Consider the following 25,882-nt stretch of genomic DNA (forward strand, 5'->3'; position numbering starts at 1 on the left):
TAAGTTTGAGTTTGAGCACTAGTAGAGTGCTGAGTTTGAGCACTAGTAGAGCTAGTAGAGAGTTTTATTCAAATGATTATCATTAATTACTTTAATTAGAGCAGTCTCAGTACTGTGAGTAGGAGTAAATACTGACTGAAATTTGACTAGACAACTATTTTAGAATAGAAAGCCAGTAGGCTTTCCCAATGAACGATAAATTTGAAATGGGTCTGCAATTATTTAACACAACTGATAATAATTTTTTTCTTTTTTTAAGAGAGGCTTCACCACTGCAATTTTTAGTGGGTTAGGAAAAGAAATGTGTTGCAATATTCATTAAAAAGCTGGTTGGTAAGGTGTGAAGTCTTGATTTGAGGTAACTCCCTGTATCTATTAGAATCTTATTGTTAATAGAACTAAACTGGGGCATTTTAACCATATCTTTGCATGGTGATTGAGAAGACACAGACTCATCGGTGGATATAGACACACTAAGGGCCAGTCTGATATTGTGGATTTTTTGCCTTGAGAAAGGCCCTCAGTTGCTCAAGTTGCATTCAGTCATAATTGTAAGTCACTTTGGATAAAAATGTAACCTAAATGTCCTAAATATGTTGTAATGATGCAGTTTATTGTTGAAGATTATTTTGTCAGTCCTAAGTTTTGTTTTGCACCACCCGTGTTTAGCCTGCCTGCATTCTCGCTTTTGGATTTGAACTGCAGTAGCATTTCTCCATAATGGTTTCCATTGGAATGAAATGGTTTTAACTTTAACTGGTGCAATCTCATCCATAAAACTAAAGGTTTTTGAGTTGAAGCTGTCCAGCAGAGCAACAACACATTCAAATGGTTGACATGGTGCCATGCACATTTTGCTTGTGATTTTAAGCAAAGTTTTGACCTCAGATCTTAAATTACTCCACTTTGTGATGAAGTGACAACACATTATTATCAAATGTATGCTTGCCCATAGTTACCTTGTATTTCATTTGTAGAATTTCAGGATTCAAAGAACATTTTCACTAGGGAGGATGAGGTACAGCAGGAAGATAACAACAGGAAATGTTCATTTACTGTGTGATGATATTCATGACTAGAAAGGCCAAAAGGATGGTTTAACTGTGAAAAATCTAATTAAATAAACTAAAACAATGAATTGAGTCATTTATTCTACAACATAATACCCCACAACATAAATCCATTGAAGAGTTAACTAAACATACCCAGTATAATCTGCAATGATTAACACAAATGAAAATTCAAATTCAATATCATTAAATCACCATTTCAAAGTAATCAGGATGGGACAACAGATGAGCCAGTACTTGCCAGACAAAGCGTGAGTGTCTTGGCTGAGCCGTTGAATCAGTTAAATACTTGTGTAGTAGCAACTCTTAAACAGAAAGTGGAGTGAGTTTGACAAGACTGTCCCTGAGTGCTGTAAATCAGCTAATTTGGTGAACATTTTCTAAATCACCATTAATATGTGCACAGTTTGAAACTCTTTGGGAGTGTCAGTGGTTTCAGCATAGAAGATTAATTAGAAAAGATTACTGATGTAGTTCCCTTTCCACACCCTATACTATGAAAGTATGTTTGCATATGGACTAAGAGGCTCAGAATAAATTGGATGAATTTGACCCAAGAAGATTAAAGGAACATGAGTCTCTAATGCACAGGTTTTTTGTGTTTGTTTGTTTTGTTTGTTTTTTGAGGGGGTGGTGGGTTTGGGGATGAATCATTTTTATGACTAATACATAAATATACTTTTTCAGGATGGCTTCAATCAATTTGTGTGTAAGTTTGATGGAAAAGCCATTACATATACATGTGTGTGCATGTACACCCCCCCTCCCCCCCCCAAAAAACAAAAAAAAACACAAAAACAAACACACACACACAAAAGCATAACTGGGACATAATGGACATGGTTTCTGAAGCGGCATGGCTATGACTCTAAATATCAGTGCACTGTAGCAGACTACTGCAATAAATCCAATCTGCAACAAACTGGATTTTGTTATTCAAATTCAAAGTTTTTTAATATTGAAAAAAGAACATAAAGTCATTACACAACACTAATATCACAAAGAGAGCCATTATAATATCTGAGAGAAAGTTTTATCTGTGCATATTTAGTCAGTAAGCCAAAATGTTTCTCTGGCTCTGGTAGTTGATTTCTCTTATGCATGTGCTGTATTCAGGTTCTGTCAAAAATAAAACAGCTGTACTCTCTCTCTCTCTGCCACACACACAAACACACATGCTCTAAGGATGGACAGGAGTATGGATGAGTCAGACTGAGATTGATCATTTGCAAGGTGTTTTTTCCTTGCGGCTTTGGCAACCCTCATTGCTTTTACATGTCTCAAAGGGTTCATAGAAATGCCCCTCTCCACTTCCCAGTAATGCTCTGTACAGTAGTATCTGGAAATAGGTGCATTTTGTCCCTTTTCTCTCTGTCAACACACACACACACACACAAGTATATGCGCAATTTCTCTCTCTCCCTCCTTCTCTCATGCTTAACTGGATAAAGTCCTACCTCTCGTTTTCTAGAAATTTGCGAAGCCTGAGGCTGCCTTTGGTCCCAGCTCAGCATTCTTGCTACGTGTCAGGGGTTTTGCGTAGTCCGAACTCTATGACCTGATTTCTTGTTTACATATGGAAAAATAGAAAGAAAGAGACAGAACACTGACCTGATCCAAGGACCATAAGAACTCCAAAATCCTATATATAAATAAATAACCTCTTTTTAAATATAGCATATTCAATTATATAGTAATATGAATAAGTTATTTGATGCTGCCTGATTGATAATGGTCGTCTCAGAAGTGGAACAAACGTTATTTTGATTTAATGTTAGATGTTGTTATGAAATTTTAAATTATTCCATATCATTTTCAAAGTAGTTTTGCTGCACTTACATGTAGCCATAAAAACTTCCAAATGAAAATTTATTGCTGTTCCTGAACTCTACATAGACTTTTAAGAAATCAAATGAAAAAAGGGAATGTTTAGTCAGGACTTTCAGGACAATGCACACACTGAGCAATTTTCAGTAGTAGCAGAAATCCCTTTGTCCTCTTACAATCCACAGTACTAGAGGAGCAGACCTGCTTCAACCTGTTTCCACTGTCATTTCTCCATATATAAGCACCATCCTGGGAGTTCAGTCAGAGCTGGTAATAATTCAGCAACACAATTTCGTGTTATAGAGCACTTCTGGCATGCAGACAGTGTTTGTGAGTGGCAGATGTTAGCAGGCTTTGGTGACGGGATTTCATGGTGAGCTGAAAGCTATAATGCGGATGCACAGTAGTTACTGAATGTCAGAGTGCACTACTGCAGTGCTTGCCAGAGAAGGAGAGAGAGAGAGAGAGAGAGAGAGAGAGAGAGAGAGAGAGAGAGAGAGAGAGAGAGAGAGAGAGAGAGCGAGCAAAGGAGGGTACATGACACGTTTGACATAGTTCTCCAAAGGCTCAGGTCATTTTTTTTATTTTTGGTATCAAAGTGATGAGTATTGATTTTACAATCAAATACAGGATCTAGTAGCCAATCTAGGGTGCTAAGTCATTGCATGATCACATGATCAATATTTACAGGGCATTTGTCAGACACTCTTATCCAGTGATTTACAAATTTAATAGTATAATAGTGTGTGTGTGCTCCATGTGAATCAAACCCATGAACTTGATGTTAAAAATACCATGCTCTACCAGGTAGGCTACATGATATATACTACCATATGTTATGTTACTTTTCTTCCTTAGTCATTTATACTTGAGATTAATCTCTTTATATACCCAGATTTCACCCTAATCCTGTGTACCCCAAGACACCACAAGAAAAACATTTTTATTTGTATAAAAAGACATGATGCAGGAGGGCAAATGGAGGACAAGGACTTTGGAAAACAGGAAGAGGAAGGAAGAAGGGGAGCAGTGAACTGGGGTATGATAGCAAAACCCTTGCCTATGGTTCCCATGGCAGTAAGGGGAGATTAATTACTGGATCATTTGACCCAAACAAGCCCACAGCAGATTATCTCTGCAGCTCCAAAAATGCCAGCAGCACTGGGCTAACCCTGCACACATATGGCTCACTAACCCCACACCAACCCCACACAAATGCCACAACAACCCCACACAAACCCCAACCAAAGTCCTTATGGTGGGTCGGTGTTCTGTGATGTTGGATTATTAGAAAGTATCTAGGGTGTTCCTTTCACACTGCTACTTTGCATCAGAGTGGGTATTCTTTCCTACTGTAATGAAGCCTATAACAGAGGCCACACAAGCTACCCTTCCTCCTTATAGAAATCTAAACAGGAATCATTTAGGATTCTAGCAATTAAATAAGAATCTCCAGATTGCCCCTAAATGCTTGCTTTTCATAGTTTTATAGAAACCAGGATAATTTCTTCTGTTATCATTATTTTATTATTATAGTTTTGGAGTTTTGGAATAAGTAGCAGATGTAATATTAGCTCTTCTAACATTTCTTTGTGTAATACCTGGCAATTTGATTTGGAGAGCACACAGAGTATCATATACAAATTAGTCATTAATAGCAGTGCAGCTGGAAATATGACCTACAGATTCTGGAAATATTACCTACAGTTCTGATTTTTCCAGTGCTGTCTCCTCATTTCAATCAATCCCTGTCATCTCCAAGCCAACAGAGAAAAAGCTATCTATCTATCGGACAAGGCTCAGTCATTCAAGCTTTTGGACTATTTTTGACTCTGGTCTGGAGGCTGGTGGTTGTTTGTATCTTTGACCGTGTTGCAAGAGTGCAGCCCACTGTTAAGGCTTCCACTGAGATGAAACAGCATCTTAAAACAGACAAGTCTCTCTCTCACACACGCGCCTGCACACGTGCATGCAAATACCCACACACCCACAGCCTCCCTTTAGCTTGCCCGTCGTCACAAGAAGAGAATCCTCGGTAATTACAACAGACATTCCAAAACAAAGGCTTTTCACTTTGAATGAGCTGTTGCGACAGGGAGGGAAGGTTAGCTGAAGGGGGAATTCTAATGAGGCAGATGGCAGAGTGCTCTCGGGGCAGAGTTAGACCCTTCAGCTTTCCCTGTGCCTGCCAGGGCCATGCTCTAAGCCGCACAATCTCATGTGTCTCCTCACAGTCGCAAAAGGAAGCGCACGTGTGTGCATGTGTTTGTGAGGACAGAAAAAGAGAGAGGAAGGGAAAGAAAGGGAGATAGAGAGAGCAGGGGTTAGTAAATGGAATCCTAGCACAGGACGTGACAGGGTGTGTTACTATTACAATATAGGGATGTACAGTGTGGCATGTACAGTCTGATCTCTACAGAGCCAGCATGGCTGAAAGATCACACTCTGGACAACTGTTTAAAGACTGAGAGCAACTAATTAAAACAAGTGATGCCAGACATGCTTCTGTTAGGATGGCATGAAAACCCACAACCATCTCCTCTGCAGATAAGATCTGATGACCTGATACACTGTGTGGGTGCTGGACATGTGTTTTTTGCACTCGAATTTATTCACATGCAGCTGCTTTTATTGGAGTGGTTAGTTTAGCTATTAAATAACCACAACATCAGTGAAAAAGGAAGAAACCAAACTAAAGTAATTGTTTTAACTGATACCTTTTAATAATATCCAGTTTGTGTGCTTATCATCAGTCCTGTTTGGTTCCTCTCTGCAAAAGCCTCAATCTGCAAAGCCAACCACAGAGAGCAGTTCAGCTCCACAGTGGATGGTTATGGACATTTTACAATCCCCACCGAATCATCTGAGCTTCACCACCCCTGCACAGCATACTTATTGCTATTGCCCATGGTTATCATTTGAAATAAAACAAACAAACAAACAAAAACCTCAAAGTAATCGATTTCTAATTGAACATCAGAAGAATCATCTTGCTCACAAAACTTTTTTTTTTTTGAGGGGGGGGGGGGGGGTTGACAGAGCTGCAATTTAGTCAGTGTAATTCTTGAAAAAAAAAAGCACTCTTACACAAAGTGATAAATTGCATGTCTAAAGCATGGTGAGATAGCAAATATTCCCTCATTAAAAATATTTTACAATGCTAACAGTATGCCCTTTTCAGCAAATACTCAGCAATGACAATACTGTGAACAATGAAATGCAGCGTCATGAACATTGTAATAATATACTGTAAAACGAATGCAGAAAAATAAATGTCCTATTGAAATATATATGTATATACTGTATAGAAATCTGTTTACATAAATATACATTGAAATTCAGCATTATGTTTGTAAATGACATACATTTAAAAAATGAAGCTAAGAAAAGCAGTGTGTAAGCCCTCATTTGCTCCCTGTCAAAACCACCCAAAGCCAGGAAGAGATTCTAGGGAGTCATTGTAAATTCACACTCCTTTCTCAGGGTTATTCTTACAGATACACACCAGAACCCTTTCAACCAGCCTATGTATGGATTATAATCAAAACTACATAATCTTTTAATCTGTATGTCTATCAGGAGGTATATACAGTCAGATTATCAGTGCTAAATCAGTTATCTAAATTTACAGAGGTAAATGAAATCCTATCCAACCCTGTGGGGATATGTTTAGCTCTGTGGGAGCTTATTCAAAGGCAGTTAGTGTAGTGCGTAGAGCCTTACTAGGACATGAAATTCATACCAGCGTCTGGGAAAAGTTGCTGTTACAGTCACATGTTCCCAATTATCACAGGGCCAAAACAAAACAAGGATTTCAGTTATTTGCATACTATGATGCCCAGGGGTGCCCCACTCCATGTAATCATCCACATGGAGATCTACCACATTGCAGAGTTTCGTTCCAACATGCCAGGCTCTAATATTCATGAGCTACTGAAGGGCTGGGTTAGCTGGATCAAGTGTGCTAGATTTTGGTTGGAACTAAAGTCTGTAGGGTGATAGATCTCCAGGTTGGGAATCAGGCACTCCTGGTATAGCCCATAACATGCCACAGTGTGTATGTTCTCTTTCCTCAACAACAGTGTACAATAGCTCCTGATCCTGATGTCAGGTTGGCACTATTGTCTGTAATACTCCAGACAAAAACCCCTAAGATCCCTTGACTTGATAAAACTTCTGTCTTGGTCACAGCTACTCCAAAGAAAACTTGAGTTATACTTGGAGTCACAATACCACTAATGGAGAAAGAGAACAGTGGAGTCAGAAATAATGAGTCTGCGCATCACACAAGCTCATGACCTCACAAAGGGACCAGCATTTGAGTTACAATGGATCCAGGGACGAACGCATCCGTTATCCTACGGTCAATGGATGCTACACATACGCTTGCTGCCAGGTTTCCATTAGTCACAGGTCCCCGAATGAATCCTGGCACACAAGCGAGTTGGTGCCAGTCGTAGTGCACCTCTGCGTCTCTCACGGCCCCTCATCTCTGAGGTTCAGGCCTACTGGGGTGAAATCTAATCCTCAATCACAGCCAGTGATTTCATTACTGCCTGCTGTGCTGCTTCCAGAGCGCTCCCTCATGGCATGTATCAGAGTATGGTTGAGACTGGGAGCGACCAAGGACCGTGTCGCGCTACATTCTGAACACCACTGTGAGTCGGAAAAAATGCAGGCCTCTGCCACATGGACCCTCTCCAGGTTTGGCTCGTCATGGAATCCAGTGGACTGTTTGTTTGCGACTTCCACAGGTGAAAGGCAACGGTGGCAAATTTTGCTCCTTTGTCTGAGTTGTCAGCAAATGGATTAAAGTATCATGGTTCACATTGCGAGGACATAGCCTATAGGTTAAAGTTCAGGGTTAGATTTTTTTTAAAGTAAATTCTACCATCAAAAGGGCCGTACAGGATTATGCTTATGGTTTAGGTTTGACTGTAATATTTGACAGTCTGTGGGTTCCACAGTGTACCACATTGGGTATGTGGGTTTTGAAGTCTATTAGAGGTATGAGACTAGACAAGAGTCACAGCCAGAGTGACAGGTGTGGTTGACTGACAGCTGCAGGATGAATTTATTGATGCATTGTGGTCCTTATCTCTGCTAATGACCAGGTTCCTTGGTCAGGTCAGACTACCCTCTAATCAATCACTCTCCCTCACTGTATGTTTTTCTCTGTCTTTCTCTGCACCCTTTCCAGATTGGAGCCCTCCACTGCCATCGACCCCTGAGGTTAAACTTTTTTTTTTTTTGAGGCGATAGAGAAAACTCTTTAACTAGCTCTCAAAACCTCCCAAAGCTGTGTCCAATAACACAATCAACACTTGGCCTTCTCATGAAATTTCCACAAGTGCCCTGGAACAATCACAACTTGCAGTGGAGCTGCCTCTCCGAAGGCCACCCTGGTACAGCCTGATCGTGCTGAGTGGCCCTCAGGGGTCCTGTTCTACATGGCAGGCCTGGGCTTTCTGCACCTCCACATCACCCCCTCAATACATCAGTGTCTCACTGCATTTGCACTTCCCTTCTGCCTGCACCCTCACTACTCAAAAGTTTAAAGATTTTTGTAACTTGTGAACTTGACTTCAGCTTTTCTCTGGTGTGGAAGTTTTTTGTTGTTTGTTTCAGCCATCTTTTTACTTTGACAAGCAAAATGTTTTTACGGTCATTTATTGTTTTTTGTCATAATAAAGCTGAATATATTGCAGAACAAAGGCAATCTAGCTTTTGTGAAAAACAAGGTCTTACCCTGCAAATTCTGTTATTCTGTAAGCAACCACACACTTGACAGACTTTATTTTAGAAAACAAACAAAAAACATACTGATACCAGTAAAATGCAGTTGTAAAACGTCTGTCAAGCACTCTACATATAACTGCTGCTAAATACAGTTTTAACCTTATTTTGTTTTGTATTTCTGAGTTGCTATGGGGACCAGAATTCCACGGGCACTGTGCATTAGCCCGTAAAAGTAGGCTAAGGTTGGGGGGTCAGGAGGAGGTGTGAGGCTGTCTATTTAAGTATCAACATTGTAGCTGAGGTGCATGTCTCTAATAGTCAGCTGAATCAGAAAAAGTGTAATGCATGTGTATGGTTTTGAGTGATGAAGGGAGGGAGTGATATAGACAAGAGCTAGGGAAGCTTCCATGTCATCTAATACAATTCTCACGAGACGTGGTGATTCCACTTCATTTTCTACTGAGCAGGCCTTTTCAGGATCAGGCATGAGATGTTGCATGTTCCTGATAATGCCCAAGCAGTGTTTATTCACACAATACATTCCTCTTACTCAACTCCATCTTATATTAATCTGCTAACAGCTAGGGATGATAAATCTCAAATAAATACAAAGCGATTTTTATAAATTAATAAGAAATAAATCACTAGTTTTTGACCAAAAGCTATTGAAGAAATTATGCTACATCCATTAATATCATGTATGGTTAGCTTGATGCTGGCTCTGGTGATCTTTATGAGGAGTGAACATTTTAGAAACACAGGTTTTAAGGGCAGTTCTTGTTTCTTGTAAAAAGGCAAAACTAATCTTGGTCAGTCAAAAAAGATTGTTGATTGCATTAAGCCATTTCAGAAAACAGTGATACACACACACACACACACACACACACACACACACACACACACACACACTTTCATGTCATATATCATACTAATGCCATTCATATTCAACACCTACCATATGAACCTGGAAGACAAAAGTGAATTTGTTAGGACACTGTTGAAAACTCCCTGTTTCTATAACTTTTTACTCTATTCTCCCCAGTGAAGATTAAGTGAAACCCACTCCAATATTACTGCAATACTGTGGTTGAAAAGGAAATCACCAATGGAAAATCACTAGTTACTTAAGCAAAAAATCTTTTTGGTTCTGCCTAAATTCTCTTCTCCAAGTTTTGCAAAGTTTATACAGTGAATAAATACATACAATTCAATAGATACATTTAAGGATCAGCAATATGTGATCCTAGATAGGGCGTAGAGATAAAAGAGATTGGCTCTTCAGAAGCATATGATCTTTTTTGACTAAAAAGGTCAATTTGAACACAGAAAAGTCAGTTTTTACATGCAGGTTTCAGTGCATAGATTCCTGCAAAACAAAAAACAGTCCTTCTGTGATGTCCATTTCAAACATACTAACCAAATAATTTTGGCACAGTTATAAAATGGACCTCCTCAAAAGTTTAAATATGTAGCATTTCACACCCTCCTATTGGTTAACATATCTTTAAATATATATTTCCACATATATATTAATGTGTAAAAAAGAGAATGACAAAGCAAAACAAAAGAAGGGTAATATAGAGCTCTAATTTACCCAATTTTAAGCCTTACTCTTTTGGAAATCACAGTAATATTTAGATATCTAAAATAATTAAGATTAAAACACAGTGTTGTCTAGATATATAGATAAAGAAAGCAAAGTGTCACACAGAAGAATTATTATTATTCAGTCCAGGGTGAGCAGGAGGGTGTGATCTAGCCTCACAAATTGGAGGGTAGTTTAGAACAAATTGGTTCAGGTTCAGATGGACGGGCCTCGGCAAACCTCCGGAGTGGAAGTGAGGGTGATGTCCCTGTGGCATGAGTATGATGCCGTGACCCAGGAGAAGTCTGTACAGTAGGGGCAATGTGCCCTGATACGGAGCTACAGGGCTTAGGTGTTAGGGTCGGGGAAGAGTAGGGGGACAGGCAGTAGCCAGGTTCCATGGAGGATCTTGGGGAGGAATGGCCCAAGGCCTCTGCTACCTCTCTACTTAGTGAGGGGTGAGAGCTGGATAATAGTGTCATATCCTCCAAGAAGCGGCCTAGCGGAGATTCGGTCCCCGAGGCATGATGACCTGGTAGCTGACCAGGGCAAGAGGACTGGGGCATGAGCAAAGAGCTGTGTGAGCCTGCAGCACTAGAGGGGTCACTGTAGTGAAAAGTCTTTCCAATTATAGGACTTTGGACTGTAGGGCTGGGCACAAGTGGAGTATAGCAGGGAGATGCATTAGCTGAGCTGTACTGAGCTAAGGAAGCCAATGCTGACCTTTCTAAAGGCAGCTGGGGGAGGAAGCTGGACCGTAGGCTGGACAAGGAGGACTGTGTGTTTGATGAAGGAGAGCCTTCAGGTGCCTGGGCAATATGAGTATGGCTGGAGGATGGAGATCCAGGTGGGGGTGTATGGAAGAGGTTTAGCACACTAGAAGTCCTACCACCCCCACCTGAAAACTGCTGCAGTGAACCAATCTGGGTGGCCTTTAGTGTCTGCTGGCTATGGACAAGCTGATTCGAAGCTTGGCTGAATGACCCAGTGGAAAGAGAGCTATTATTCGAAGATGTTGTGGTTAAGATCCCAAATGTTGCACCAACCAATGCGCCCCCAGGAGACCCATTTGAAGCAACTCCAATTGAACCAACTCCCATGGTTCCACCCACAGACCCACCTACTGGTACACTTACTGCCCCACCTACTGCTCCAGATAAAGATCCAGCACCTGAGCTGGCTGCCACTGCACCTGTATTGCCTTGCTGGAGGAGGCAGCCAGATAGAGGTGGGGTACTCGGGGGGCAGGGCGACTTGTGTTTGGGTGGAGGATGAAGTTGTGCTGTACTAGTAGTAGGTGATCCAGACATGCGGAAGCTGCCAGTGGAGAACACTGAAGCCCCACTGGGTCCAGGCTGAGAACCACTGCTGCTGCAGACTTGCTGGCCAGTGCTGCCTGACCCATATGGTCCTGTTGAGTGGAGGGCACGGAACGATGCAAGGAGAGGAGTATCTACTCCAGTTTGAGGCTTAGCAGGAGTGCTTGAAGTGGAGTCTCCAGCTGAACCAGGATCTGTTGATGTGGGTATAACCTGGAATCTCTTATGGCAGTTAGGAGGCTCTTTCACTGAACCTAGAACAGAGGATGGAGGGCGGAAGAGTGTAGCAGGCAGATGAGGATGGTGGGTCAGGGCAATGGCAACCGATGTTGTAGCTGCAGCAGCTTGTAGGGGTGCTTGGATGAGCGGAGCCCAGATCACAGGTGTAGGTGATGGTGGAGCAGGTGGATGTTGGTTTTGCATCAGGTGGGCACAATGTGCCATGTCTCGGTCATGCTGGACAATTTGCTGGATGATCTCATTTTCCTGGTAGTTCAGGACACCAGAGTTTAAGTCATGTTGGACCTTGTGTTGCAAGATAGAGTTCTTCTTTCCTATTGGAAAGGAAATAAAAAGTTAAGCTCTACACCACACAACTGCACACCAATCATGAATGATCCCGATGAAAGATGTGATTAGCGTTGCTTGGTCTACACCAAACCTATTTTATAAATGTTCATGCATCATTTACCTAACAAGGTAAATGACTTGTTTGAAATCTTGAGCTGAAGCCCTCCAGCAATAGCTTGTTCACCCGCATAGTTTCCCTCATCCACAAACAAAGCTGAATTATAATCACTGCTTTTTTGAATAACCTCTAAACAAAGGACGTTATCCACCCTCAGGCAGTATGCTGAATATTAAAGAGCAAAGAGTCGCTATGATCAGGCCTCCTTTTCAATACCTCTTATTCTGTGCTTTCACACCAAACGCTACCTTGAACACCCTTTCTTTCGGTAGCATGGACTCAGCAGGCCTACGGCCATGGAGAGAACCTTGGGTCGAGGGGCTGATAGTTGGGAGGGGTGTGGCCAGCATGGAAATAGCACAGCCTGGCCGGGGGTGTGATGGCTCCTGCAGGCAAGCCAGTCTGTGTTTGACTAGTTCTTATTGGTGAGTGCTAGATAAGGAAGCGAGGGACAGCTCGCTGAGTAAACATGACCCTGAACGCAGGATGCTGGATGACAGGAGGAGAGATGCAGGCGAGTCAGACACATGGCACTCTTCCATGTTTGGTAGTTGCTGGATGATGGATCTGAGAGACACTGAAGCCTGAAGGGCAGGATCACTGTTATGCTATGGCCAAGGAGATACAGACGCTACAAATTATTCCATAATGTCGGAGAACTGACAACACAGCAGCGACTGGGGTGTTTAGATGAGTGGTCTGTGAAGTAACCATAGAAACAGAACCAATGCTCAGACCGGTGTAACCAATTTCTGATGTGAATTTTGTTTAGGCCGCTGGATGACCTGAGCTAATCCTGACGCATTCGATTACTGATCAGATGCAGACAGATCACTGCACCTGATCCATCAATGCTGTAATTAATTAGTGAGCTGTACAGTTCATGAGTCTATTCTGCCTGTGAGAGAAAGGTGAGTTCTGTTCATTGGATCTGTGTTAGAAAGGCATGGAAAACAAAAGCTCCATGGCTCTGTTAACTCAAAAGGAGACATTTAGTCCAAAAGTGTTCCTTGATTAAGAATAAAACTGTATTTAAACCTTCCACACCTACCCAAACCTCACTAGCCTCAAAAATGTAAGCATATGTGTCTCGACTGTTGGTGAGAGCTGTGATTTAGTTTCTCAAAGGTTTTTCCACGCAGTAAATGTTGTTTGACACACCAGTTCTTTTTTCCCTCAATATTTGTAGTGTTGCCTACTAAGCATACTCCTCTACATTTGCCTCCTGTAACAAGTCAGTGGACTTGTGTATATTGTTAAGGAAGGGTGTGAAGTGATTCAGCTTGTTGTTAGTGCAAGTGGGCTAGAGGTGCTGGATGCCCATGTTTAATGCACGGGGTGCATTGCCACCTGCGTTGCCACATAATCACGGGCAATGGTGACAGCACCGACATAGCCAGTCTGTGCAGGCACTAGGCCATAAGCTGAGTGGCATGTTAAGGCAGGAGACTCGAAAAATTATGCTGCAGCACCAGGCATCATAAGGACACTTCACTTTCGCATGCTACTGTAAATTTATGGCACTGTGTATTTGTATCCAATCCAAATGTAGTATAGCTGTTATAAAAAAAACTTCATGCATAGTCTGTTTTCTTGCTTGATCTGACAGTCAGACACTTGATGATTTTTGTTGTATTATGCCAATAAATGTTTTCCACCTCACCTCAATTGAGTAATGCACCTCAGATTTCTCTGTGTATATCATTTATAAGTAGTTCCTTAGTTCTGACCTGTTGGAGCCCATCTTGGCTGTTATTTTACTGTTATTCCAGTCCCAAAGGTTCATGATCACATTCATTCTAACAAACCTCAAGTGCAACATTTAATGAAAGATATTATTTAAACTGACAATAAAGTCTATCATTAGGCATATGCCCATCACCCCATGAACCAACATAGTCTAAGAATTCATTTTTGTTAGCTCTTCTGCAGGTTTCACGTTACACTTGGCATCTGACAAAACTGTGCCCCATGATTCCAGCACAAAACGGCTTCCCTCAGTTGCAAATATCCCTCCAAAAAAAGAGGCCATTAAAGTGATGCACACGACTTGTCAACTCCTGTGACTAAGTGGCCTTCGATGCTGAGCAGGGAAGAGGGTTTCAGCTGGGTCCTTACCGATGCGATCCAAGCGGTCCAAGGCCACAGTTTCAAAGGCTCTCCTCATCATGGGATACTCCTCCAGCACCTCGTTGAAGTTGTCCACAGAGAGAGAGTAGAGGCGGCAGTAGGTATCGGCCCTCACGCTGGCTGTACGTCTGCCTCGAGTTAGCAGACAGATCTCTGCAGCAGATACAGGGAGACACATCGTGACTTTGCTCTTATAACTAGTTATGTTCATTTGCTGTACACACACTACACACCTACACACCTTTTTAGTTTTAAAGACTTGGATGAATTACAGTTGTTTCCTATCTATGGGCACATCTTATAGGAGCTTTATTAATATCAGCTATATTTTGAGAATAAAATCATTTAAAAAAAAATCTAAATGTATTTACAAAGCGCTTTTTACAACAGATGTTGTCACAAAGCAGCTTTACAAAATCTCCAAGTCCAAGCCCCCAGTGAGCAAGCCAAGGGGCGACAGTGGCAAGGAAAAACTCCCTAGAGCATGAGGAAGAAACCTTGAAAGGAACCAAGACTCAAAGAGGGGCCCCTCCTCCTCTGTATTTTTGTAACACTTCATGTATACATAAGTAAAACAGCAAAGACCATCAAAGACTAGAGAAGATTTCTCAATGTGCAAGCTAACAAACATCTGATATTTATTCAAAATGTAACACAACCTAAACATAATGTTGTCATGGGTGTAAAACATGCAGGAAAAAGGAGGGTTTAGTGAATGTAATAAAATGAAACCAAACATAAAAGTGCGCTAACAATAAATAAAGAAAGCCAATGCAACTTCATCAATGACCGAGAATCAGTCACAACAATACAAAGACTTTCTTTAGAGATGCCATAATAATATAACACAGGTGGAGCGCCAAATGAGGCACTACACACATACCACCTAAGTGTGGTGTAGCATGTAACCAAATCATAGACACATAACAGAAAACCAAAGACAAACATGGAACTCCACCACCACCTAACGGAGGCCACCAGAGAGGGGCACTGTCACAAATGTGAGGCAATATCTAGGGGATTTTTTTGGGGGGTTGTGTGAACCTTTGGTGAACCCATGCATAAGGATTACTGTCTCCACATTTCTTGCAAAAGTCTGTGTGCAACTGCCTTGTCAGCTCATGCTCCCTCGTGTCAACTGTCTCAGGGGTTGAAAATGAAAATGGGAATGTTTATCAAAGAAAGCTCCAGTTCACCATTGTGTGATTTTTTATTTCTTCTTGTTGCATCAAAAACTCTGTAATTTCTGGATCTTATGAAATCTAGGTCTGAAGCACTTAATACCATTTTCAGATTTTTGAGGACTGGCAAGCCTCATCTGTCATGGTGGATCAGGAGAGTGTTGTGCCATTTTAAAAGGCCACAGTACAGTGGCATGAGGGCATCGTAGGCTGCTAATATGGATCTAAGGGCCGGCCCTGCTCCTGGGGGGACCCCCACTCACTCTGTGGAGGGGCGGGGGATCGTCTTGTTCAGGACTCAGAGGTCAGATTTTTGCTTATTGTGCCAGGGAAGAGCCCGAGATCCAGGGTTGCGGTGTCAAATACCCCATCATTCTCTGGAACAACCAACACCCCAACCCATTGCTCTATCTGGTGCCGAGCACCACACGCCGTGGCAAGGGGCTGCTCTGTGAATCCAGAGCCCACGTGTATGAGAGCTCATATGTGTGCAACCCCTCCACACACACATGTTCTGCAAGTGATTCTCAATGTGTGTGTTTGTATATGAATGAGTCAGCATGGCATACATGTACATATGTGTGTGCATGAATAAGCATGTTTGAGTAAGTGTTAGGGTGACTTCTCAGTTGTTTGTGCTTTGAGGAAATGTCCCTGTATTCCCTCTCTACTGCCCGAGAGGGGAGAGGTGGGGTGGGGGAATAATCTGCTCTCTGGGTAATCCCTGCTGAAGATGGGAAGAGAGGAGCACTCAGCTCATCTAAATCTCCTCCAGCTGGGGGGTCGCTTCTGGCTGAGGCCAACACACACGCGACAAGACACTGAGCTTTACAGTGAGAGAGAGAGATAGGGAGACAGAGAAAGAGAAAGAAAGAAGAAAGAAGAGAGTTACAGAACATGACATCATCAAAACAGCTGATACTCCACAGCAGGAGGGCTTTAAATGCACAGAGCTGGCTACCAGAGTACTGGGATTAATGATGAACATAATGCATCAGCCATGCTGCTGTGATACATTAACTGCATTCACAGTGCAATGGATTTAACTGTATCTTGCCCAACACACGTGGAAATATTTTTACCACAACAGGCACAACAATATTTTTAGGCCTAAGCCAGAAGCTCAGTGGAGAAGTCGAGTGGCTGAATGTGTAGTGTTCTCCTCTAAACACAATGAGCTACCTCACAGTGCTGATAAGCCAGGCATTGGTTGACAGAACAACTCTATGTTTGGTGGTGCTGTTGTACAGTTGTGGCCAAAAGTTGTGAGACTGACACAAATTTTGGTTTTCAAAAAGTTTACTGCCTTGGTTTTTTATAGACCAAAAATCTTGGGCAACATCTTGACTGATGGTAACCCATTCTTGCCTAATCAGTGTTTGGAGTTGATCACAGTTTTTGTGTTTTTGTTTGTCCACCCTCTTTTTGAGGACTGACCACAGGTTCTCAATGGGATTGGGGAATTTCGTGGCCATGGACCCACAATTTCAATGTTTTGTTTACTGAGCCACTTGGTTATTACTTTTGCCTTGGGACATGGTGCTCCGTCATGCTGGAAAAAGCATTGTTCATCACCAAATTGCTCATGGATTGTTGAGAGAAGTTGCTCTTGGAGGATATTTTGATACTAAGTGTTCTTAGGCAAAAGTTTGAGCAAACCCACTGCCTTGGATGAGAAGCAACCCCACACATGAATGGTCTTAGGATGCCTCACTGTTGGCGTGACACAGGACTCATGGTAGCGCACACCTTTTCTTCTCCAGACAATTATTTGTCCAGGTGTCTGAAGGGGGCTTCATCAGAGAAAATAACTTTACCCGAGTCTTCTGCAGTCCACTCCCAATACTTCCTGCAGAATGTCAGTCTGTCTTTGATGTTTTTCTTGGAGAGAAGTGGCTTCTTTGCTGCCCTTCTTGACACCAAGCCATCCTCCAAAAGCCTTCGCTTCACTGTGCATGCAGATGCACTCACACCGGGTGGTGACCTGATCCTGTAGCTGCATCCTCTTTAGGAGGTCCTGGCACTTGCTTGACTTTCTTGAGTGCCCTGAAGCCTTCTTCACTGCAATTGAACATATCTCCTTGAAGTTCTTGATGATTCAAAAAATGGTTGATTCGATAAATGGTTGATCAGCTGCCTCGTTAACACTTTCTCCTAAGCTAACGAGAAGCTCACTAAAATTATGTAGCAGGCCATTTTGTGGCAGGGATAAAATGCAGTGGCTGGAATGTACTAATTTTTGTGATTAAGTTAATTTTCATGGCAAGGAATGACTTTGCAATTAATTGCATTTCATCTGATCACTCATCACAATCTAGAATGAATGCAAATTGCCACCATAAAAACTGAAGCAGCAAACTTTGTGAAAACCCAAATTTGTGGTAGTCTCAAAACATTTGGCCAAGACTATACAAATAGGAGAGAAAGCTACAGTGGACACTTGTACATGAAATTATTAGAAAGTGGGTCAAATGAAATTTGCCAAAAAACCCGTCGTTTCTAATCTGATTTGAACTGCTGCCGATAATATCTTGTGATACTTCAGTTTTTGTTTGAACTCAAGCCAAGACAGGCGTTCTACTTTGCCCCCTCTCTCCCCAGGGCTGGAGAATGTTTGAGTCTCGGTTCCTGGCATCCTCAAACTCTCCGGTTTCATTTTGAGATACAAGTCCCAGCCTGCAGGCCACATGGCGGTGAGAGCAGGCTCTCTTCGTTCCATGGTTGGAAAGTCACCCTGACCTCTAGCCCCTGTTTGCTTTGTTCCTCAACTTCCCTGGGCAGTATATCGCTCATGTCGGCACCTGGGATGAGAGCTTCTGCTCTTTCCAGGATTGGCCGCCTGGTGACTCATCGGAATAACGGAAGGACAAAAATCAGCATGAAATCCTAACCAGACTTAGAGTGCTGGGTCCCCCTCAGCGTGCTCCATCCATGTGCACCACCCCACCTCCCACAGAGCCTCCTGCATGCTACGATCATTGCTGCTCACAATCCCATGGCAGGAATAATGGGATAGTGCGTATGTATATGTGTGTATATGTGTGTGTTTGTGTGTGCAAGCGCATTTTGGTCATATTTACTAATGTTGAAAATGCTGTGTGTTGTGATAGAAAAATAGTGATGTTTGTGATAGAAAAATAAACAAGAACAGCAGCAATTAAAAAAAAAACATTCAGTGTGAAATGCCAACAAATGAATTTGATTGACTGTGTCAGGGAGGTAGGCTGGTGTGTGTGTCTGCATGCTCAACAAGCTCTGTTTAATGCTGTGTTATAGTGTATAGTCACGGGACACGTATGGAGGTGGTGTGAGATTGGTGCTGGACAGGCTCCCCTGACCTCTGTCACCTTGAGTCTCCATGGGCTGCTGAGAACAAGTGTGTGGAGTAGACACACAGTCTAACCTTTGAGAGTGCGGGTGCCCCACGAGCCTGATGCAAACTGACACTGCACCATCCGCATGCTAAAGCTGGAGGGAAAGGAGGTGTGTGGGGAGCCATCACCCAGGCCTACCCAGGCCCTGAGCAGGAGCGCAGAGCACCAGGCCTGTGGAGAGGACATTGGGAATGGGGTAACCAGTGGGGGGACCAGTGCTCGGATGGGTCAGTGCTGTATTCAGGGGCTCTCATGGACTAGAGGCGTTAGTGAAAGTGGTGACATAATAGCATATTTGAACGCACACTCCATACACACACACACACACACACACACATACACCACTCACAGAGCTTTTCTCTCCTTCTTTCTTAGATGGGGCGTGATAGCACATCTCACTCTAACTGGCTTTAGTGGTACTCTACTTAGCTGCACCTTGTTGAGTGTCACGGAACGCTCGCCTCCCGCAAGGCACGTGGTTTGGCCAGCCACGTGCAGTAGGAGGACTTTCGTTTGTGGCCACGTCTGCACACACCTGTACTTCGTTTGTCTGTGTGTATTTAAACTCACGTCAGGGTGTGCGGTGTCGTTGGTCATTGTAGATGTAATGTCTGAATGTAACGTGTTTATGTTAGACGTATCCTTGTGTATCGTGTTCGTTTAACGTGGATCGTTTCATGTTCATCGTTTGTAATACGTGTGAGTGCTGCTGACGTTTATGTTAATAAATGTTCGTCCCTGTCGAGGAAGTCTGTGCGTCCTGCCCCTCGCCCTGCGGCACTCAGGCCACCACACGTTACATTGAGGGTGATGGCAGTGACCAGTCACAAGATGACAGCAATGATTTGAGGTGATATGGTCAATTTCTCTATCTTGTGACTCTAGTCGGGAAAAAGGAACCGATAGCTCAGTAGAGCAACATGGGATTATTCTTCATAAAGAACAGAGGGTGTCCTATAATATAGAGATAAACATAATTGTACACATGACAGTCACACTGTCATATGTACTATATGTGTGTGTGTGTTTAAACACCAAGCATCCAGTAAGACCAGAAAACCCCCTTTCTTTTCCTCTCCTCTCCTCTCCTCTCCTCTCCTCTCCTCTCATCATGGCAAAGATACAAGTGTGAAAATGCATTTAAATCATTCACATCCACCATGCTGAGGGGAAAGCCTGCCTTTTCATGTGCCCCACTGAGAGACAATCCCCCCACAATCATATGCACTAAAATGTTTGTATGTGCGTGTATTACACTCACTTCCTCATTTGTGTAATAGAGAGTCTCATGGTTGAATAGAGAGTGCTGTTCAATGTGTCACCTCCGTGACCACATTGCACACACACACACTTGTTATATAAATTAATTTCATGAGTGGCTAACTCCTGTTTGGTCCCAGATTCCCCACAGGTCTTACTCTTCTCCCAGCTCCCCCAGCACTGCACTGGTGCCAGGAATAGCAGCCTCCTAACAGGCAGGGGGCCAGCACCACCACACAGCACCACCGCACAGCACCACTGCACAGCATCCTGCACAGCACCACGCACAGCTTCACCACACAGCACCACCCACAGCTCCACTGCACAACACCACGCACAGCTTCAGCTCACAACACCGTGCACAGCAGCACAAAAAAGCACCACCAGACAACAGCACCACACACCACTACTGCACAGCACCACTACATAGCACCACACCACATAGCACCGCCACACAGCTCCTCCCACAGCACCACCATGTCATGCATTTGGGAAAGAATCCAGGGCAGATGAGAGATCCATAATATGAGTGTAGGAATATGGTTCCGAGGTGGAGTATTAAGCATTCATCCATGTTTCCAAGTCTTAAACACAAGTCTCTCCAAGTCTCTCTCTCCATATCTATTTGTCTGTCCCTGGTCCCATGACCAACTTCAACCTAAATTTATGATTTGATCTTAAATGTACACGAATATAGTCACACATATGAAACCTTTCTAAGAACCAAAGGATGCTTTAGAATCAAGACACAGCTTTTATATCCATTCCAACACACTGGAGAGAAGCAGCAGCCAATTGCATACAGCATACTCTCAATCAGAAAGCACAGCACCCTGGGGGACTGCATAGGTCACAAGAAGGGGAGAGAGGACGCCACCCAGGAGACAGCACCATCCATCATTCGGCATTCATAAACACAATCACACCAGGACAATTTTTAGGGCAGTCAAGTTTACCTAACCTCTGTGTATTTGGACTGTGTGATGAAACCCACAGGAAACCCAGGAAGAACATGCGACCCAAACCTAAGACCCTAGTGCTGAGATGCACACGTGCCAACCACCAGGTCACCACGCTTCCCAAGCAATCCACCGACAGGCAATCTTGGGGGGAGGCAAGGACTCAGTCGTACTGTTATTACCCAGCAACATTGCAAAATGGATATTTACTTTTACTTTCATACTGAATATCAGCACCAGCAGCACCATCTTCCTTGCCCCAAGTTTAACACTCAGCAGTGCTCCTTTGTAGCAGCATGGTACAACACCTGGGGATAGCTGGAATATTCTGTGCAAATAGATGCTGTATTCTGTTCTTTGGTTATTAAACATTCACAATTGCAAAATGATACTCCCAATCACTGGTCTGGCTACGGGCTGGTCCCTGTCTGTGATTATTGTGATTATAGATTTAACAGTTGGTGCAGCTTAATTCAGTGCTATTGCTAAAATAATGTAATTTAAAATGCCAATCACATAAATCTGATGGCTATTAAAGGGGAATAGACACGTGTCACCCGAGACAGGGTGGAAAACCTGTCCAACAAAGTTGTTCTGGCGCCGGTACTGCCTGGTCCAGATGGCTGTCATTGACAGGACTACGCATAAGGAGCTGGAATAAATAGGGCCACCTTGATGTGAGGTGTAGATTAACTGTGGCATGTCCGAGATAGATTGCTTGCCATCTTTCCATTATTTCAGGGCAGACTCTCACAGAGAGAGTTCTGGGACTTTACATGAATGCTGGCCATAATTAACGATGGATCAGTGGTTCAAGCACATCTAAAGGCTCTGTGTCTCTCTTCATTATTTACACACAGGGGCCCAAGCTGCACACTGACTGTCACTCTGTAAAAGTGGTGGAATGTGATAAGCAAGTAAGCATACCATGACAAGCTAACATTCAGAGCAGAGGGTGCTTGCTCACACTGGTGCTATAAAGAAAATGCTTAGACATTTGACCTCATCTCGGACACTTCTGTTGATGCAGTACATGATGAGGCTCGGCATTCATAGCTGATTAAGTTTTTTTTTCTATTTTGTTACTTCAGAGCTCTGTGACACATTGACCTCCAAGTCAAAAGAGAAATGATTTTTAAAATCCTTTGGCCAGTGAGTAAAAAGTACTGAAATTACTTAATTATGCAGGGAATATTACATTTATGTGTGCTTTGCAACAGAAAACAATACTATCCTGCCATACTCATTTATAAACAAAACTGAGAAAAAGAACCATACAACTCCTGCGATTTTTGTTTTCAGCAACAGTAACATTAGATTAAACACTTTCTTTCACCGAGACCCGTTATCTAAAGCCTGTTCCAGATAAAGGAAAATAAAAAACCCAGCTGTGACTTAATCAATAAATCAGACACAGACTGAAAAAAGACCTTGGCTGACCTGGGAAAGAGGTCATTTTTTTGACCAAGTAACTATTTTGAGCATTGAAAAATTGGGCTTGAAAAGGATTGGGAGAAAAAATGCCTTTGTGTGTGTGTGTGTCTGTGTGTGTGTGTGTGAGATCCTGTATGCTATTACTGTCACACTGAAAGCTTCCTCACCTCCAAAGTAGGAGCCATCTGACAGTTTAGTCTCCTTGTTGCCTTTGGTAAGCACGCTCACCACGCCATGCTGAATGAAGTACATCTTCTTGCCGATGGTGCCCTCGCGGATGATGTAGTCCCCGGGCTGGAAGACCTCGAATCGAAGCTTCGTCAGCATGGACGTCACAAAATTGGGGTCAGCATTGGCAAACAGAGGCATCGAAGCCACCAGCTTCCGACAATTGAAGTTAATAATTTCCTGCAAAAAAAAGAAGCCGTTAAAATAATGTAGGCCCCAGGACATTCAATATGAGGGTGTGTTTGACTGAACCAAGAGACTACGTTAGCTGCAATTTAGGTACAAAGCTTCTCCATTTTGCTACAGTGTAATGTGTCTACCATGACCACATCTAAATGGAACTATTCAAACCCATGTTACTGGTTGATAGGAAAATCTTAACAGCAATGCTCCATGGATCCTACCTTGACTCGTTTTACTCATTATGCCTTCACCTATTACAGCAGTGGCTCACTTGTGAGAAGCTTCGAAAAGCAATGGCAGAGTAATCAGAGCCAGAGGCTAGTTTAGGCTTTTAGCCAGTATCCACAGGTCCATTGCCTCACCTCCCTGAGTGGCTCGTTCAGCTCCCCCAGGATGCTCTCCTCATCGAACATCTTGCCCTGGTAGCGGTGCTCGTAGTAATCATGGATCCTCTGCCTCATATCCGCCGGCAGCTTATGGAAAGACATGTACTGCTCCACCTGCTTATACTGGACAGGCAGGGAGAAGGTAGGAGCCAAGTTACTCTCAGACCGGATATTGAGACTTCCAGGTACAGTCATACCAATAAAGCCACCTTGAATTGATTAATATGATCGGTGTCACCGTTTCATTGTGGGAGTTTAGCGAATTATATTAAATTATATTTGTAGGTCTGTGAGGGTAATTTTTGTTAAATGTTAGGAAGGGAAAAAGTGGATAGGTTCTGTGAAAGGTTTACATTATTTGACTTAAATTTATAGATTTCTAAACCTTGAACAAACATTATTCTTTTGAAATATAAAAAGAAAAATAACAGCAGCAGGAGCAGCACCAACAACAATAATAATGATAAACCTTTTACACAGTCCTTATTGCCGTAAGTGACAGGATGAACATGCTTTGCTTTAACTAGATTTGCCCTTTTAAGCCTTTTAATAGGACACTCCCTGCACGTCTCTTGCATCGGTAGGGTAAAGCAACTTCCCGCTATGCAGTATAATTAATTTAATTCAGGTGTAATTATCGTCTGCCTGGAGAGCACGGCTGCACACATAGTATAAGTAGCATGTTTGTGAGCTGTGAGATCTCAGCATTGAGGCTGCCTGAGGTGGTCTGGTCTAGGCCCAGTGACCATGTGACCATGTGATAGCCACTGCCATTACCAGGTGATCCTGCTACAGGGGGAGGAGCAGGAGGAGGAGGGGCAGAAAGGGGAGAGGCATGAGGATGACATGTGCATATGTGTGTTACGTGTGTGTTCATAGCCCAACGTTCTTAAAAAGTTAATTGAAACTGTTATGTAATGCATTTATATTGTACCTATGCTATGAGTCCATGCAGGCCCAAGCACGGGGACCAGGTCAGTATGTGTGTATGTCTGAATGAACATCCCCCCCCACAACTCCCCCACTCCCCCACACCCAGACACACCCACCAATGCTTAAACCGTGTTTATTTCTCATTATTTTTGACAGATCATGCTTGCAATTGTTATTTTTGTTGAGAAAGACTGACGATATCAAATTTAGGAGATTTTCTCCTTTCATCATCTTCAGAAAAAGAACAAGTAATGGAGTATAAGATAATACATGCCCTTGTCAGCAAAAGAAGGAGGAGGGATGAAAGCAGAGGAGGGCCATGGCAACCAGGAGGATGATGGAGGAGTGAGAGCAGTGGCCAGGAGGATGATGGAGGAGTGAGACGAGTGGCCAGGAGGATGATGGAGGAGTGAGACGAGTGGCGAGGGGGATGATGGAGGAGTGAGAGCAGTGGCCAGGAGGATGATGGAGGAGTGAGACGAGTGGCCAGGAGGATGATGGAGGAGTGAGACGAGTGGCCAGGAGGATGATGGAGGAGTGAGACGAGTGGCCAGGGGGATGATGGAGGAGTGAGACCAGTGGGCAGGAGGATGATGGAGGAGTGAGACGAGTGGCCAGGAGGATGATGGAGGAGTGAGACGAGTGGCCAGGGGGATGATGGAGGAGTGAGACGAGTGGCCAGGAGGATGATGGAGGAGTGAGACGAGTGGCGAGGGGGATGATGGAGGAGTGAGACGAGTGGCGAGGGGGATGATGGAGGAGTGAGACGAGTGGCCAGGGGGATGATGGAGGAGTGAGACGAGTGGCGAGGGGGATGATGGAGGAGTGAGACGAGTGGCGAGGGGGATGATGGAGGAGTGAGACCAGTGGGCAGGAGGATGATGGAGGAGTGAGACGAGTGGCCAGGGGGATGATGGAGGAGTGAGACCAGTGGGCAGGGGGTCAGTATGAGCAGTCTTTAGTGGACTATTAACTAAGAGAAACATTATAACTGGAACCTAAAATGATCCTTCAGTCCTTTGGCCATTTTCAAACAGGCCATGAAAACAGCTTGAAAAGTGTTTGTGTGCATGTAAAAACAGGTCTTGTCTGCCTGGAAGGAGCAGTAGATCAAAAGCCTTCAGGACACAGGACACCAGCACATATTTCCTCTATGACCACATACAACACACTTAAACACTTCCTGAATGCATGAACACAGATCTTACCCAGTGCCCACGCAGTTCGTGAGCAGCCTGCAGACCTACCTGACCACTCCACTCGTCCAGGCCGGGGCCAGGCAGTAATGGCAGTATTAGCTCAGCGTCAAGCAGATGGGATTGTCAGGTTTGTTCCAATCGTTATTCTGTGTTTTCCCTTTATTCCAGCTCATCACATGTCCAAACTCAAATTTGTTAGGTAATCTCCCTGAAAACACTCTAACTAATAATAGCTCCCATGGCTAATGAATGCGCTGAAATAAATGTCATGACTAGCTATGGGGTATGTTAGAAAGGTTACTGTTGCACCTTTAGAATTGCAGTTAGAGGGTGTAGTTTATTGAATAATTCAGTTCATATTGTTTTACCAGACCAAAAACACCCCCC

The 25,882-nt window shown here is 43.3% G+C and overlaps 1 protein-coding gene across 1 annotated transcript in view; it reads right to left on the reverse strand.

Annotated features, from left to right (window-relative positions):
* Positions 1-3,462: 3,462 nt before the first annotated feature.
* hcn4 (hyperpolarization activated cyclic nucleotide-gated potassium channel 4) overlaps positions 3,463-25,882 on the reverse strand; it is a 70,702-nt gene continuing 48,282 nt past the window's right edge. The window contains exons 5-8 of the mRNA XM_027008013.3: positions 23,340-23,486; positions 22,734-22,974; positions 14,347-14,511; positions 3,463-12,094 (exon numbers count right to left, since the gene is read on the reverse strand). Of these exons, the coding sequence (XP_026863814.2) occupies positions 10,398-12,094; positions 14,347-14,511; positions 22,734-22,974; positions 23,340-23,486 (2,250 nt within the window). The 3' untranslated portion in view covers positions 3,463-10,397. The remainder of the gene's footprint in view (positions 12,095-14,346; positions 14,512-22,733; positions 22,975-23,339; positions 23,487-25,882) is intronic.

Source organism: Electrophorus electricus, chromosome 6 (assembly GCF_041902795.1).
Source record: "Electrophorus electricus isolate QZ-2024a chromosome 6, ASM4190279v1, whole genome shotgun sequence".
Taxonomy (NCBI): Eukaryota; Metazoa; Chordata; class Actinopteri; order Gymnotiformes; family Gymnotidae; genus Electrophorus; species Electrophorus electricus.